Raw genomic sequence first — 14,981 nt, forward strand, 5'->3', positions numbered from 1 at the left:
AACATTTTGGGAAATAGGCTTTCTTATGAATATGAAGCTTTCATCAGCAGCCAGCTAGCTTAGTTCGTAATGAAGACTGGACACAAGAGAGAACATCAACAGTCTGCCTACTCGTATCTCTAAAGCTCACTAATTAACAAGTTATATCTTGTTTGTTTAATCCATAAGAAATGTGTAAAGACTGTAAAAATTACATTTACTGAATAGTGATACGCAATAGCAAATTTTAACGAAAATCCCCCTTATTATGGACATAATGACATTCTGGTTGCCCCTAGCAACACTTACAATAGGAAGTTGGAGAGGAACCACTTGAGGGCTGAAGCCAAACCATAGAATGGCTGAAGAGATAGACAGACAGATAGATTATAGTGACTGCAGAATTGATTGGACCATTATGTTAATAATAGTGTATACAGAGTGAGAGTACAGTACATACACTGAGAAGTGGACGGGCGCTGCTGACAGAGTGCAAGTTCATCTTACACATGGCCTGGTAGTCGAACAAGGACACCCTGAGGAAACACACACACACACACACACACACACACGCACGCACGCACGCACGCACGCACGCACACACACACACACACACACACACACACAAAAAGTACATGATGTTGCTCTTCAGGCAGTATTTCACTTGCTTAAATCGATTCCTTGACCCCCTACAGCCTATTACACACAGCATTATGTAGCTGAGCTTAACCTTTGTAGAAACTCTGATCCCTAACTTAACTAAGACCTGTAAGAAACCTGAGATAAAATCATCTCAGTAGTGGATTTATTTTCCATTTTAAACAGAAGACTGGGCAAGTATTTTCACTTTTTCTGGTTTTGCTGCACTGTGTATATATGGCTCTTATGCAGGCAGAAGCACAAGAACACATAAATACACACACAAGCAGAAGCATGCACATACAGAGTGCAAACATACACAAAAACACACACAGCCAGTGAAGTTCATGCATGCTCGAAACCAGTTATGTAATATCCTGTGTCAAATGAAGCATGACGAAATCTTTTAAAAATAGCACATCACTCATGAGATTTCAAACATAAAAGACGGGCAAAAAGTAAGAAGGAGAAAAATCCGGAGCAGCCAAAGAAGCTCAAAGGGAAGCAAAGGGGAAAACAGGGATATCTACACCACAAATTCAAATGTGGGCAAATTAGCTACCCTCAACACGTACAACAGAGTACAACACAGGGCAGAAACTCTACCATTATATAGGAATACAAACAAAGCCTTTCAGTCTCTATAATGACAGTAAAGCGTGCCCCCCCAGGCTATGGGTTTCAAATGCATTCTAATGCATGGCTTAGGTGTATAAGAAACAAAAACCAAAGGGAATACATTTGTAAGCAACCTCCTGATTAACAGCAACCACGTCTGTTTGTGATGCAGCATGGGGATGGCATGTAATAAAATTCATGAGCCAGATTCAAATGCATGGTGTTATGAGCATGAGACACCAGGATGCATAATATTGCACTTAAGATTGCAATGTGGGGGCACTGCAGCTTCTTGCCTTAGAGATGTTTACACAAGGTCAATATGCTTGAGCTCTTGCAGGCCCTGTCAGGACTAAGCAACCCACTGTGCTTTACTAATAGACAGACAGACAAGACAGAGAAGCAGACAGACACACAACTATCTTGTCAACCAGTCAGGCAATGACAACCAGACTTTACCTTTTGAACATGCCCATTCTGATTAGTGTGGTCATCACTGATCCGTCAGTCTCGCCAAAGAATCTTCCCGCCTATCACAAAAGAGAGGAAAAAAAACAGTGTGAAATGATGTGTGTGGATGAACCTGTTAAATTCATATCATGATAAACTGACAAAGGAAATATCAACTCCCTTCCTTGGTTTTCATCCTTTCCACTTTCACCTCACTGTGAACTGTATGATCAATTATTCATCCGGCTATGTTATATTGTGTGTTTGTGATTGTGGTTTAAAAGCAATGTATCTTAATCACATGTGATTTAGCTGTAGTGTATCCTTCACATGCACCCCTACAGGTGTGTTTTTAAATGAATATTTCGGGAAATATGAAGCTACAGCCAGCCAACAGTTAGATTAGTTTAGGATAAAGACTGGAAATAGAGGAAAACAGCAAGCTTGGCCAAAGGTAACAAATCTGCATACTAACACCTCTAAAACTGACTTATTAACTCAATTTATCTCGTTTGTTTAATCCTTTTTGTATGAGATTGGTTTAGCACTGCTTCCTGCCTCAGAACTTTATGTGGGTGTTTAAAAAACTGCTACAGTAAAATTACAAAGCACATTGCTGCTTTGCTTATGTTTTGTTGTGTTGCATAATTGTAGGCTGGGAATTGTTGTCCCTTGTGCCTTCGTAATGCTGTACTACTTATACAGTTGTGTGATTCATGAGCACTGACTCATTTTACTGCTTACACTTATGCACTTACACTTATTGATAGTTACTGTGGGAAAAGGCTGAAATTTGAAAATATGAAAATGTAAAAATATTATGACTTGACCTATTATGATAAGTTTTATTTGCGCCCAAAGGTCATGGAAGTCATTCTAAACATTAAAAAAATATCACTTATGTTGTTTTGAGTCATATTCATAGCTAGTTTGCCACAGACAGGATGTCTGCACTGCTGGTTCAGAGAATGGGAGGTGGGAATCCTATCTGAATCACAAGGAAAATTCAAGTGATTGTGAGATCTATAAATGTATTTCTAAATGATAGGCACAGCATTTTCTGGATCAGTATTCTGTGCTCAGTTATTGTTAGGTAATGAATTCCTCAAACAATTAAGACTAGAAAGTCTAGAAAGTCCATTTTTTTCTGTGTCAGTGCATGTGTGTGAACTCACATCCTTGCGCTGTTCGGAAATTATGACAAAGCCATGATTGTCAATCACGTAACAGTTGATATCCTGAGATGAGAGAAAGAGACAGAGATAGCAATTACTTAGGTAAAGAAATATCTGTGTCAAACAACTCTGACAAAGACAACAATACCTACATTAATTCAAACCACGAGTTATGAATTGACTTAAAATGAAAGCTACAGGTTTTTTTTTTTACCTATGTGGATCCAAACAGCAGGAAAGATAAAAATGTTTTTTAACTTTTTGGGGCTCGAATACCTAAATATGATAAGGTAAAGTCATCAATTCATGCTTACTTGAGAATTTATATTCACCACAGGATATACTCACCATGTTTTCACAACGAAGCGGACAACTCCCCTCTACATTAGAGCACTGGAGGACAGACAGACAGAAAGAAAAGAAAATATGTTCCACCGTTAACAAACAGAGGAAAGAAGAGACAGAAAACACAGTTGAAGGTGATTGAAAGTGTTATACGTGTTATTATCTGTAAGTGTGTGTGTTCAGACGAGGGCACGTTTGTGTATGTGAGGAAATTACTTCAACACATGCTCTGTCTATGTTTGCCCGCAGAGGTGTTATGCTTGAACAGTCGCAGCGTAGACAAGTGCATGTGTATGTGAGAGTGTGAAAAAAACGTGTCTGTGTTAATGAGAACGTGTTATTTGCGTGTCTTGTCTACCTGTGATGGGCTCCTGAGTGTCTCGTTCGCAAGTTTGTGCATGTTTAATTTCTGCATGTCTGTATGTGTTTGTGTGTGTAATCTGTTCGGAGTGTGAAGCTGACTTCACAGAGCTCAGCAGGTGCTGAAGATGTTAAATTTGGTTCTGTACAAAAAGGAGAGTAACGTTTTGAAAAATGAGGAGAGGGGAAATTATGCATACTTACATCTGTGTCATTTGGCTGAGAGAACATGAAAAGAGGGACAAAGAGAGATAAAAAGAGAGCATGAAGAAGCAACATTACTTCGGTTAATGATGTGTAACTCAATGCACTGACTAGCCTGTCTCACTCGGTTGCTGTTAGTTTGCTGTTGACAAAGTCATACATCTTCACAGAGAACATGTTTCAGGAATGGATGAAAGACTGCAGTTTTTCTTCTTCATGAATGCCAATTTTTGTACATTTCATTACTGTTTTAACAGGTTTTCAAGCAGGCCTGAGGAAATTCAACAAATAAATTTTTCAACATTTTAAATCGATGAAATGAAAACTTGGGTGTTTGGGCGCTTCTTCTGATAATGGGATTTATTTACTATATATCAGCCTTTGCAGGTGGACAATGAGTACTCTTTTAACACTGCTAACATCAGTGGAAGGGTCATGAGCCAAAATGTCAACAGTTCTCCCCATAACTTCATGGTCACATCTTATGTCTTCAGTATGTGTGGATTGGTGTCTATGGACAATATGTCTTTGGAATCATGGTCAGGCTATATAGAGCGTGTCGAAGTGAATGAGACAATCTATCATCCTTTTCAATCCTATTACAGCAAAGTGTCAGTCAGTTCTCGCTGCTTCCCATCGCTGCCTCCTGAAATAAACCACAATTTGGTGAGTGGACCGACAGAAACGATGATCCTTCCCCACATGCTGTTGGCTTGATGAGGGACAAAATTTGTAGGAAACTATATTATCTGTTTCTGCTAATTATATAAAGTCTAACAAATCTAAGTCTTACGACCTTCCACAGGTCACAATTTTTTAAATCCCATTTTTTAGCACTGGAATTGGGCCAAAAGTATATATTTTGTTGTGATTAGTGGCACTAGAATGAAAGGCTTGGGCTCCTTGAAATCAAAAAGGGTTTATTTTGTTGAGAGAACTCCTTTGGTCAGCAAATTTACTGTAAAACTGCACATTAGATTATTATTGTTTGTGTGCACGATTGCTGATTTTTTTCTGATGAAGTGGAAAAGGTTCATCCCCAGGGGAGCATCAACCTGCAACGACAGTTACATTATGATATTTCCTGTGTACAAATAAAACGTTACCATGATGGTTGCTTTAGAGAAACAGTGAGGTAATCACCAAAGCTTTGCCAGATGGACTGATGGACTGTCTTCTCCATCTGCAGTCCTGTCACTAATGAATTAAAATGAGTAACTGCCAAGTTGTTCATCACAGCAAACTGCCCCAGGCCCGCTCTTTGTTTTAATGTACGTTATCTCCTCTATAAGCAGCTATTCTATGTCTTATCCAGCCTCTAACATCAGAGCCAGCTTTCTAAATATGGGCAGTACGTAAGAGGCTGTTCGCACAGATCCTGGGTCGGTAAAAGTGCCTCGTATAGGAGATCCATGAGGAGCCAAAGTGATTACGAGTGCATCAATTATCACTCCCATTCCCTGAAACTCAATCGAACAGTTTCTCACCACTGTCTGCTCACATAGACTCTTGGACTCAAAGTAAGCAACACACTACAGTATTAGAACCACGATATACTATTCTATTCTGTATTTTGATATGCTATAATACCTCATTTATAAAAGACCAAATTGCATTAATATGTTTTGAAGAAAGATACTTCATTTCTTAAGACAAACATATTTTTTATAAAACCATAAAATATTCTTGTTTGCAAAAGACAAAGATAGACAAATTTCTGTTACTAGGATTTCACAAATTACACATATACTTTCATTTCATATTTCAAAAGTTGCAGTGCAGTGCCACCACAAACAAACACAGGAACAGTACGCAAGTAACAAATACGAGAGTATAGAGAAAGGAACAACAGCTCAGTCTTGTCTGTGAGATGAAGAGCGTGCCATGATGTGAAAGGCAAAAAATCTATCATCTTTCGATTCTCATTACTATCACCTCATAGCCACTCACCGCATCTCCACTCGCTGTCAGACAAAATATAGCAGCAATGGACTGTGAGAGACGTATGGGTCCTTACACTGTAGGTTTCACACTGTGTATTTTAATGTAATGTACAGATTTAACCGAGGTGGGGATGACGTGCCAGTGGAGCAGGGCGATGAAGTACACATATTCACAGTCTTTCTATTCTTCTTCGTATTTTATATATTTAATATTTATTTATACTTGTGTCTTTCTCTTTCACTGTCACTTTCTTAAACACCATGGGTGTACACACAGAAAGAGACTACGAACACGCACTGTGCTGTACAGTGATGTCAGAACATTTTCCTATTAACATTCTGACTGATTCCCATTAGATGGCAGCTCATGATTTATTCCTACCCTTACTAATTCATAATTCATCTACTAATAACATTTTATTTTAAGATGGTCAACTTTATACTGAAGCTATAAGTTTAGACAAGGTCTCCCACAATTATATAACTGAGATATGAGGACTATGTGCAGGCTTCCATGCAACGATAAAGATTCAGCTAATTTGATTTTGTTAGTAGTTAAAGCAAACCAATTATTAGTTAATTGTGATTAAAATATTCCCCCCACAAACACCTAATGATGGACTACTGTGAAAATCAGGGACAATTAATACTTTTCAGTGCATGCATGAATCATCACCAATGCATTAACACAATGAATAAAATTCAATTACATGCTCGTAACACCTTTACTGCTTATAAGATATTTTCTTTCTCTTAACCCACTCGGCAAATATGAAGCCCTCTTTGGCAGAAGTGTTTTTAGGTAGATGGTTGCAGCTGCCATGTGACCGGTTATTGTACTTCCTCCTGAATATACGTTTTCATTAAGGATTTACAATAGGTACAATATCTTCACCCCGAGGGGAGATGAACACTTAAAGTAGACAGCAGAGAGGATCTTACACACACACACACACACACACACACACACACACACACACACACACACACACACACACACACACACACAAACAAACAAACAAACAAACAAACAAACAAACACACACACACACACACACACACACACACACACACACACACACACACACACACACACACACACACACAACCCTATGAAATAAAGATGCTTGACAGTGAGTCTGTGACAGAAAGATAAGATGATTATGTAAGAGGGAGGGTTGAGGTAAGGAGACAAGGGAAGAAGGGAATACAGGAGAGGAGAAAGGGGGAGGACAGAAAGCATTGAGAGAAAGAAATGAAAAGGGGGAAGAACTTGAGAAAGAGGAGGAAAGAGGAGAGGAGAGAAAATTGAGAATTTATGCAGGAGAGTGGAAAGTGCACACAGTAAATGAGAATGGGAATGACTTTCTACACTGCATAAATCCAGTGGCTAACAAGGCTGCTGCAAATGATGCTAATGAGATCTTAGTTGATGAATATGGACATAACAACACACTTGTGCACAGATGGTCATGCATATGGTCCCTGTCAACATGGCACGCATTAACATTAACAGACACATACACATATACAGTACTCTCTTCTTCACACCTCCACTAACACAAATACATACACACACAGAAACACACTTGGGAGCTGCTGAGCCTAGCTGTGCTAGCTATCGACCATTTAATGGCTAGCCAGCAGCCTTTAATGCTCTTTTAACTGCTGTCATTTACAGCCATGGCAGGGGGAGCGGCCAAGCTATGAAACACCTGCTACAGCAAAGGTGTTACGCCAAATTAAGCAAGTTTTTCTTTAAACATGTTTTCTTGAAGGTGTGGAAGAACTCAAAGGATACTAAGACCCTTCACTGAACTGATGAAATTCTCTGAAAAGCACACAAAATATCAGCTGAAAACAATTCTAATGACATCTAATCTTTCAAAATATTGTTTTAGGCAGGGTAAGCACCCCTTTAACAGTGGGTGCAGTGATATGGAAAAACACAGCATTAAGCTTTGAATTAAACAAAGTTTAAATGCTGTAATTACCAACTAATGGAGCAGAAAAATAACCTATAATAATCCTTGACTCCTTGTCATACGGTAATAAATGGTGTCAGTACGGCCTAGTGGTTTCAAGGGATATTACTGAATACAGGACGATGTCCACGGGGTAAAACCTCTGAAGCAGATAGTGTATTCATCAATAGCCATGTCTTCTATTGAGCTAGATATTGAACAGCGACAGTCCAGCAAGAATGAAAGGACTTTAAAAATGTATTTGCATTGAAAAAAGAGAATTGATGGATGTCGATGCACAGATTTGAATTGTTTTTAGACTTATCACTTTAGGAGATACAGTTAGAGTCATTATTTGCAGCAGTCATTATTCTTCAGTAACTGAAGCACAGCATGATTGTGTTGTTTGTATTCCACAAACACTGTTCATTATAACTGCTATAACCATAAATACATCAAACATTCCTCATTAGTGCCAGCATAGTACGGTAATCAACTTGTTTTATATAGGACATTGAAAAATACAAACAAAATAATATAAATCTAACGTGGAATTTTTTTTTGCAACAATGCAATATTGACAGGGTTTAATTTCCAAACAGTGCACAGTAGTACCTGACATCCATCATTCTTTTTTTGTTTTAACATTTTTGCAGATGTTTTGAAAGCAAAAAGTTGTAAATAGCTGACAACTTTGCTAGAAGTCAACTTGTAGATAGTTGTCTCACTCACTTACATGCTGATGAACTATTGGAGAGATTCAGTTATAGTGGAAAACACATTGAGCTGTATGTACTGACCTGTGCTGCAATGGCCCAGAATCTGGACTCCATCATCTCCAGAGTCATCTGAACTCCAATGGCTGCAGAGAGAGAGACACACATAGAGAGAAGTGACTTTAGCATAGTGAAATAAACCTGAACTTAAGAGTACTTATTAGTTGAGGATGTGGTTTATGTACAGAATATGAATAAAGGAAGGGAAACACCTCTGCTAGATTAATGCTTATAGGCCTGATTCCTAAAGTGCCCCTCTTATTCATTGCAAACATTATTAGCACATGCTGAAAGTGTCATGGCAACGACATGGAAGCAGGAACAAAACAATGTACACCACCTGTGGCTTCACAACATGATCTTTCCAGTATTATTACCTTTTTTTATTGCACTCTCTACCTTTGAATCCAATCTCTATTCGTGGGATTGCAAGGTTTGTATATGCTCTCAAAATCTATAGTTGATAGACTCTCTTGTCTCTCGCCGAGACAATTAGACACATTAGATTACCATAACTAACAAAAAAAAAGCATACATGTGTTTCTATGTCTATTGTGGCATTTTCTTGCATTTCCTGCTATATATGCTGCAGATTAAAGAGATTGTAGGCATAAAATTATTGCCATTATAAACCAGTGAACACTGAATGCATTAAATAACTTTTGCTTTGTTTCAGTTTTGATGCATAATGACCTCTAAATTCTCTTTTAGAGAAGATTTGAGTTTTTTCTTATTCTTTCTTCTTTTTAATCTCATTTGACATAAATTCCATTTGCTAGCTTCTAGAGTCTATTTCCCATGTCAAGGATGAACTTTGATGATGTAAACTACGTGATACAGTTGAAAATTCCTAATGCCATGATCACTTCTCTCCAGCATGAAGATTGTACAACAGTGAGTAAGTATTGATACAGTATTGAACAGATTTGATATTATAGCAGTCGTAATACCAGTAGAGATATATAAATAGTATTAGTAACAGCATTAGTAGTCATAGACACCACTGCTGTGATAATATGCCCAGTTTAAGTAGTGATTCCTTTAGAAGTAATGGTTGTAGCTGCAATAGTAGACCATAAACGGAGAGGGGAACTTTAATTCCAGCAGTTTAGAAGAAAGAACATTAATGAGCCGATTAATGTCCCAGGGTGAGAGACTCTATCTCTCTCTCAGTTCTCAGGCTGGAGGAGTAGAAGAGGGCCTGCTGTACAGATCATCTACCTTCAGAACTCAACTTATGAAAATCCTTTTACAGTGACTGGCCTTCTGAGCCTCAGCACCGCTGTGTGTGAACTGACTATACTTAGATAGTGTGTGTGTCTGTGCACGCTTATGTGTGCGTCCGACCTCTGCCGACAACTTAGCACTCTAAGTCACCAAACATTAAGCCAAGAATTAGTGTGCGTTTGTACATGTTTCACACGCGCACATACACACTCACACTCACACTCTCACACTCTCACACACACACACACACACGGCAGCAGGGTGATTGCTTGTGTCAGCTTAGGGCTGTACGTCCATCAGCATTTTAGTCAGCATGGTAATACAAAAAGGAACCATAATTGCGTAAGTTCTCAGAGCACACATACTGTATACACCCCCCCTCCCCACACACACAACAAACACACACACTGCGAGGGATGATATGACACTTCATATTAGCATCAAAGACTCAGCGTTTTTCTCCCAGCATGCTTTGTACAGCCACACAGGGAAAGCCTCTGTGGTGCTCACAATACACAAAACACATGCCTGCACACACACACACACACACACACACACACACACACACACACACACACACACACACACACACACACACACACACACACCTTTGCTCATGTAGGGACACAGCATGCACTAATATCCAACAACACACATGCACATGCATATGTACGGTAATAAAAACACAGCAGAATAATTACCGCCGGCAGGCAGCAAAAAGGCTTTATTCTGGAGGAAGGGAGATTAGTTTACGGGTTGGTCCTTTTTAGGTTGGTTGGGAGGAAAAAGAGAGGAAAGGAAAGTCGAGAGGAAAGGCTTGCCATTTGTTTTGTTGGTTTAAGGTAGACAGATTTTAAAACATTTAGTGTTTAGTCATACCTCAGCATTATATTAAAAGGACCATACCAGTAGTTTATAGGCCAGGAATTGCCGTGGCACTAAAAGATTAGTTGGCAGCCCGACATGACTCAGTGAATGTAACTTATATTGGAGACAGAGAATCGTAAAACTACATTGACAAAGAAAAGTGGATTGGTTACATCATGGCCAATACTAATCCAGTGTGTGGGATCACTGCATCCCTAATCACAGCTAATCACTCTGCAAATTATCATGGCTAGGATTTTAGACATACTGAGAGTATCATAAATCCAAACTTCCTCAGCAAAACCACCTACACCTACTAAACTCATACTCACCTACACATTTCTTGGCTTGCCACCAACAAAACTTCCACTACATCAGATGGAGACAGATGTATTATTCTGGTGCATAAATCCTTTTTATTTCATTTTTTCTGGCTAAAACAGTAAAATCGAATCTAAAAAGTTCACAATCAGCGTTTTCCCATCACAATCAACATCAAGACTACATTATTGTTGTGAGGAAATAAATGGTGCAGTACAAAAAAATGCATAAGAAATATAAAACTATAATGTGACTTGGAAAATGGCTGGCAAAAATGTAATGTATACATCATTTGTAGCTAAGGAGCTAAAACAATGCACACTGGTGGTAAATTAAAAGTGGTATTTCATCTTAGTCCATATCTATAGGCTGAAAGGTTCAACACAGCTCACTCAATTATGCTTGTAAAATGCTATTAGGGGATGAATTATGGATCAGTGAGGGTAAGCATAAACCATGAGCTGTGTGTACTCATGGGGATCAGTCCGGATATTACGAGGAGAAGGCTCTGACATGTTCTGTCTGAGGCTGTGTGTTTCACTTTGTGAGTGTCTGCATGCGTGTTTGATTTGCGCGTGTGTGTGTGTGTGTCATGGATTCCGTCCAATCTCTTGAAAATCAGTCGTGACACTGAATCGTGGCTGTAATCATCCAGTAATCAGTCATGTACACAGAAAAGTTTGTTTAGCTGATTAGGGAGCTGTTTATTCACACAGCTCATACGGCTCCAGGACGGCTGTTCACAAATGTCCAAAGTGTTCAAATCTACTGACTAGCAGGTATGGACAACAAAATAAGTTAGTTGGCTTTTAATAATGAGGATACTTCTGTGAATATGTGTCAAATACAGAAACACATTTTCATATGTGATCGGCCATTTTGTCACAAAATATCATCTGAAAGGATGCAAAATGAATACTCCTCCATTTGTACCAAAAGTATGATATTCTATGTGATTTTCTCTTTGGTATTTTGGTATTTTGGTATTTTAGGTATTTAAACAGCCTCTTCCACACATCTCCTCTCCTCAATAGTACTAGTGACCCTGAAGCCATCTTCCTCCACTATAATCTCAGATAAAGTGTTGGAAGGCCATTAAAGAGGGCAGAAGTAATCTGCCTTCTTTCCCGCTCTGAGTTGGAGGCCAAATCTAATTAAAACTATCACACTGATCCCTCTCTGTGTGTATTTGTGTGCTATAATAAATGTTTTTTCTCCCCCCCCCCCTTAATGTGTGTGCACAGCTAGCAAGCATTACTCAATGTGTGTTCAGTTTGCGTACAAGTGTGTACACAAGAATATGTATGACCTTGCATCCACGCAATTGTGAGTGTGCGTGTGTGCTCACGAGTTTGAATGTGTGTGTTTGTGACTGTATCTTGCACGCACACAGTCTGAGTTGCAATTAGCGTGAGCTGCCAATCACAGTGGAGTGCGCTTTCAACAGGAAATGAATTAATGAGGAAATAAATAAAAAATGTAAGCAACCAAGAGCCGGAGTTAATTGGTTATTACACTAATGAGATAGAGGGATGAGAGACAGAGGGATGTGAACTGTGAACGATGACTGAAGAGGAGACAAAGACATAATTCTACGTATACACAAACAGTGCAATATCTGACTAAACAGAACCTATACTGCTTTGGTGACGCTGCACATTAACAGTCCAGTAAAGTAAAACTGCAGACATTTAGATATAAAAGGGTATTCAAATGGCAAATAAACACAGATAAAATGTTCCTTTGAGCCCCTGAAAATAATGTTGTTAATAAAGTGTAACCTTTTATATTCTGTGTAACTGATGCACTTGCATAAAAATTATGTTTATATGCTACTAATTTGCAACAGCAATGTTCTGAAAGGCAATTAATGCTGCCCGGATTACATTTTTATCAACATAATAAGGAAATGTTTTTAATTAATGTATCTTAGAAGTTGCAAAACTTTCACTGCTGAATTATCTTATTAGTTCCTGCTCCAATATTCGCTTGTAACAACTAAAGCATGATTGAAGTTTTACAGTTACATCAAGGCGACTTGAAGCACCTGGATCAGGTTAAAGTAAAATACTTAAAAATGATGCAATGATGACGTGTGTCTCTTTCTCTCTGCTACACTTAATCAAAACAACCATCTTTCCCTAACCTAAACCAAAGTGTCAGTTTTAAGACGTCTGTGGGGTACAAGCACTTGTGGCTGGAGAAATCATTACCAGTGAACATAATACATGCAGCAATTAATCATATTACTCTAGGAACCAGGGCTGCATAGACCTGCCACTAAAACTCACAATAATTGAACAGAGAGAAAGAGACAGGGAAAGGCGACCAGCTTGCTGGCCTTTTGCTAAATGGAGAAGCGAGAGTGTCAAGTGACTGACAGACTGTGAAGAAAGAGAGAAAAAAGAGAGAGGGGGAGGCAATATCTATCTATCTATCTATCTATCTATCTATCTATCTATCTATCTATCTATCTATTTTCACGTTGTATATTTTTACTTGTTTAAAAGTGTGGTGACTGTGCAGTTCTTTAAATGGGTGCCTGCGTGTGTTCACACATTTTTGACATCGTTTAGTGTGTGTGTGACTGTGTGTGTGTGTGTGTGACACTGTGTGTGTGTGTGTGTGTGTGTGTGTGTGTGTGTGGTGCTGAGATGGCACAGGAGGTCAGCTTGTGCTAAATGACCACCGGTGTTGATGGTTCCCTTAGCAAGACCCTGGAGTCGAGGCTAAATATATAGGAACACACACACAGACACACAAACAGAGTCCATAAATTAAACTGGCACAATGGCTATGTCTCTGGGCACAGAGGGGACACCGAAAATAAGGCCACTAGTGGGGAGGTCATTTCATTGTTTTCTGCTTCTCTTTCACTCACTCACACACTCTCTCTCTCTCTCTCTCTCTCTCTCTCTCACACACACACACACACACACACACACACACACACACACACAACACACACACACACACACACACACACACACACACACACACACACACACACACACACACACACACACAGAACATCAGTATGCTTTAGTAATGGATCTGTTAAGCAGAAAGGGAAAAGAGCATGGGGGTACATAAACAGACACAAACACACAAACACACACACACACACACACACACACACACACACACACACACAATACCAACCAAAAACGGAGAGAATGTGTGCTGCAGGACGGACACACACACAAACCCACAGAGATAAAGGTCATCAACAGAGCACAGACATTGTAATCAAAGGAACAGATTAATTGATATAATGGAGTCAGGTGGCCCAGGCGGAGAGAAAATGATGGAGGGATGAAGAGGGATGAGAGGGAGGACAGGAAAAGGATAAGACGAAAGGCAGAGGTTATGGAAGAGGATGAATTGATTTTTAATAATGTTATGAGTTGGAAACCCTTTTCATTTCAACCAAGCGTGGCTATCAATAATAGAGCGAGTGAGATCAAATGGTTGTGCGTGAGTGTGCATGAGAGTATGTGGGTTTCTCATTCTTTCACATATGTGTTTGTTTATTTGTGTGTGTGTGTGTGTGTGTGTGTGTGTGTGTGTTGTTTGAGTATAGAGACAAAAAGAGAAGTAGAGGTGGGAGGTGTGGAGAGGAAAACAAGGAGTTAGGGATGGTCTGTGTGTGTTTTTAAGAATGTGTGAGCACTAAATCTAAATTTAAAATTCACACCTACTTTTTTTAATAATGCTTTATTAAAGCTTGAGTATTATTTTTGTAGTTTTGAGCATCATTCCTGTCGGTAATAATAAATAAAATTTTCACTAAGTGACTGCCCTCTATGAGAAGGTTGTCACAGTGTACTGATACACCCTACTGTACACTACATTAATACAGCAAGGTGAAAACCACTGAGGGTCTGAAAAAACAAGATTTTCATGTGGTATTAAGTGACTCTTTAATTTCTGAGATCTGAAGACAAGAGGACATCGCTGTCAGTAGGTGCAAGAAACACGAGCAGTCAGATATCATGAAGGTTCAGCCAAACTTATTTGAAAAACACAAACAAAGGCCAATGGTCAAATTAACACTAACTGTCTGCTGTAAACATTTGTCACATTTTACAAACCAGGTTTTACCTCCAGAGT

General features: G+C 39.0%; 1 protein-coding gene across 7 annotated transcripts in view; it reads right to left on the reverse strand.

Moving 5' to 3' along the window:
• cacna2d4a (calcium channel, voltage-dependent, alpha 2/delta subunit 4a) overlaps positions 1 to 14,981 on the reverse strand; it is an 85,267-nt gene that overhangs the window by 5,515 nt on the left and 64,771 nt on the right. For 6 of the 7 annotated variants that reach the window (XM_051392217.1, XM_051392214.1, XM_051392215.1 and 3 more), the window contains 7 exons: positions 8,478 to 8,539; positions 3,771 to 3,785; positions 3,210 to 3,254; positions 2,862 to 2,924; positions 1,696 to 1,766; positions 440 to 515; positions 289 to 341 (listed from right to left, as the gene is read on the reverse strand). In XM_051392217.1, coding sequence (XP_051248177.1) covers positions 289 to 341; positions 440 to 515; positions 1,696 to 1,766; positions 2,862 to 2,924; positions 3,210 to 3,254; positions 3,771 to 3,785; positions 8,478 to 8,539 — 385 coding nt within the window. Of the gene's footprint in view, positions 1 to 288; positions 342 to 439; positions 516 to 1,695; positions 1,767 to 2,861; positions 2,925 to 3,209; positions 3,255 to 3,770; positions 3,786 to 3,808; positions 4,826 to 8,477; positions 8,540 to 14,981 lie in introns of those variants that run through there. The other variant, XM_051392220.1, reaches the window with a different exon arrangement.

Source organism: Dicentrarchus labrax, unplaced genomic scaffold (assembly GCF_905237075.1).
Source record: "Dicentrarchus labrax unplaced genomic scaffold, dlabrax2021, whole genome shotgun sequence".
Classification (NCBI taxonomy): domain Eukaryota; kingdom Metazoa; phylum Chordata; class Actinopteri; family Moronidae; genus Dicentrarchus; species Dicentrarchus labrax.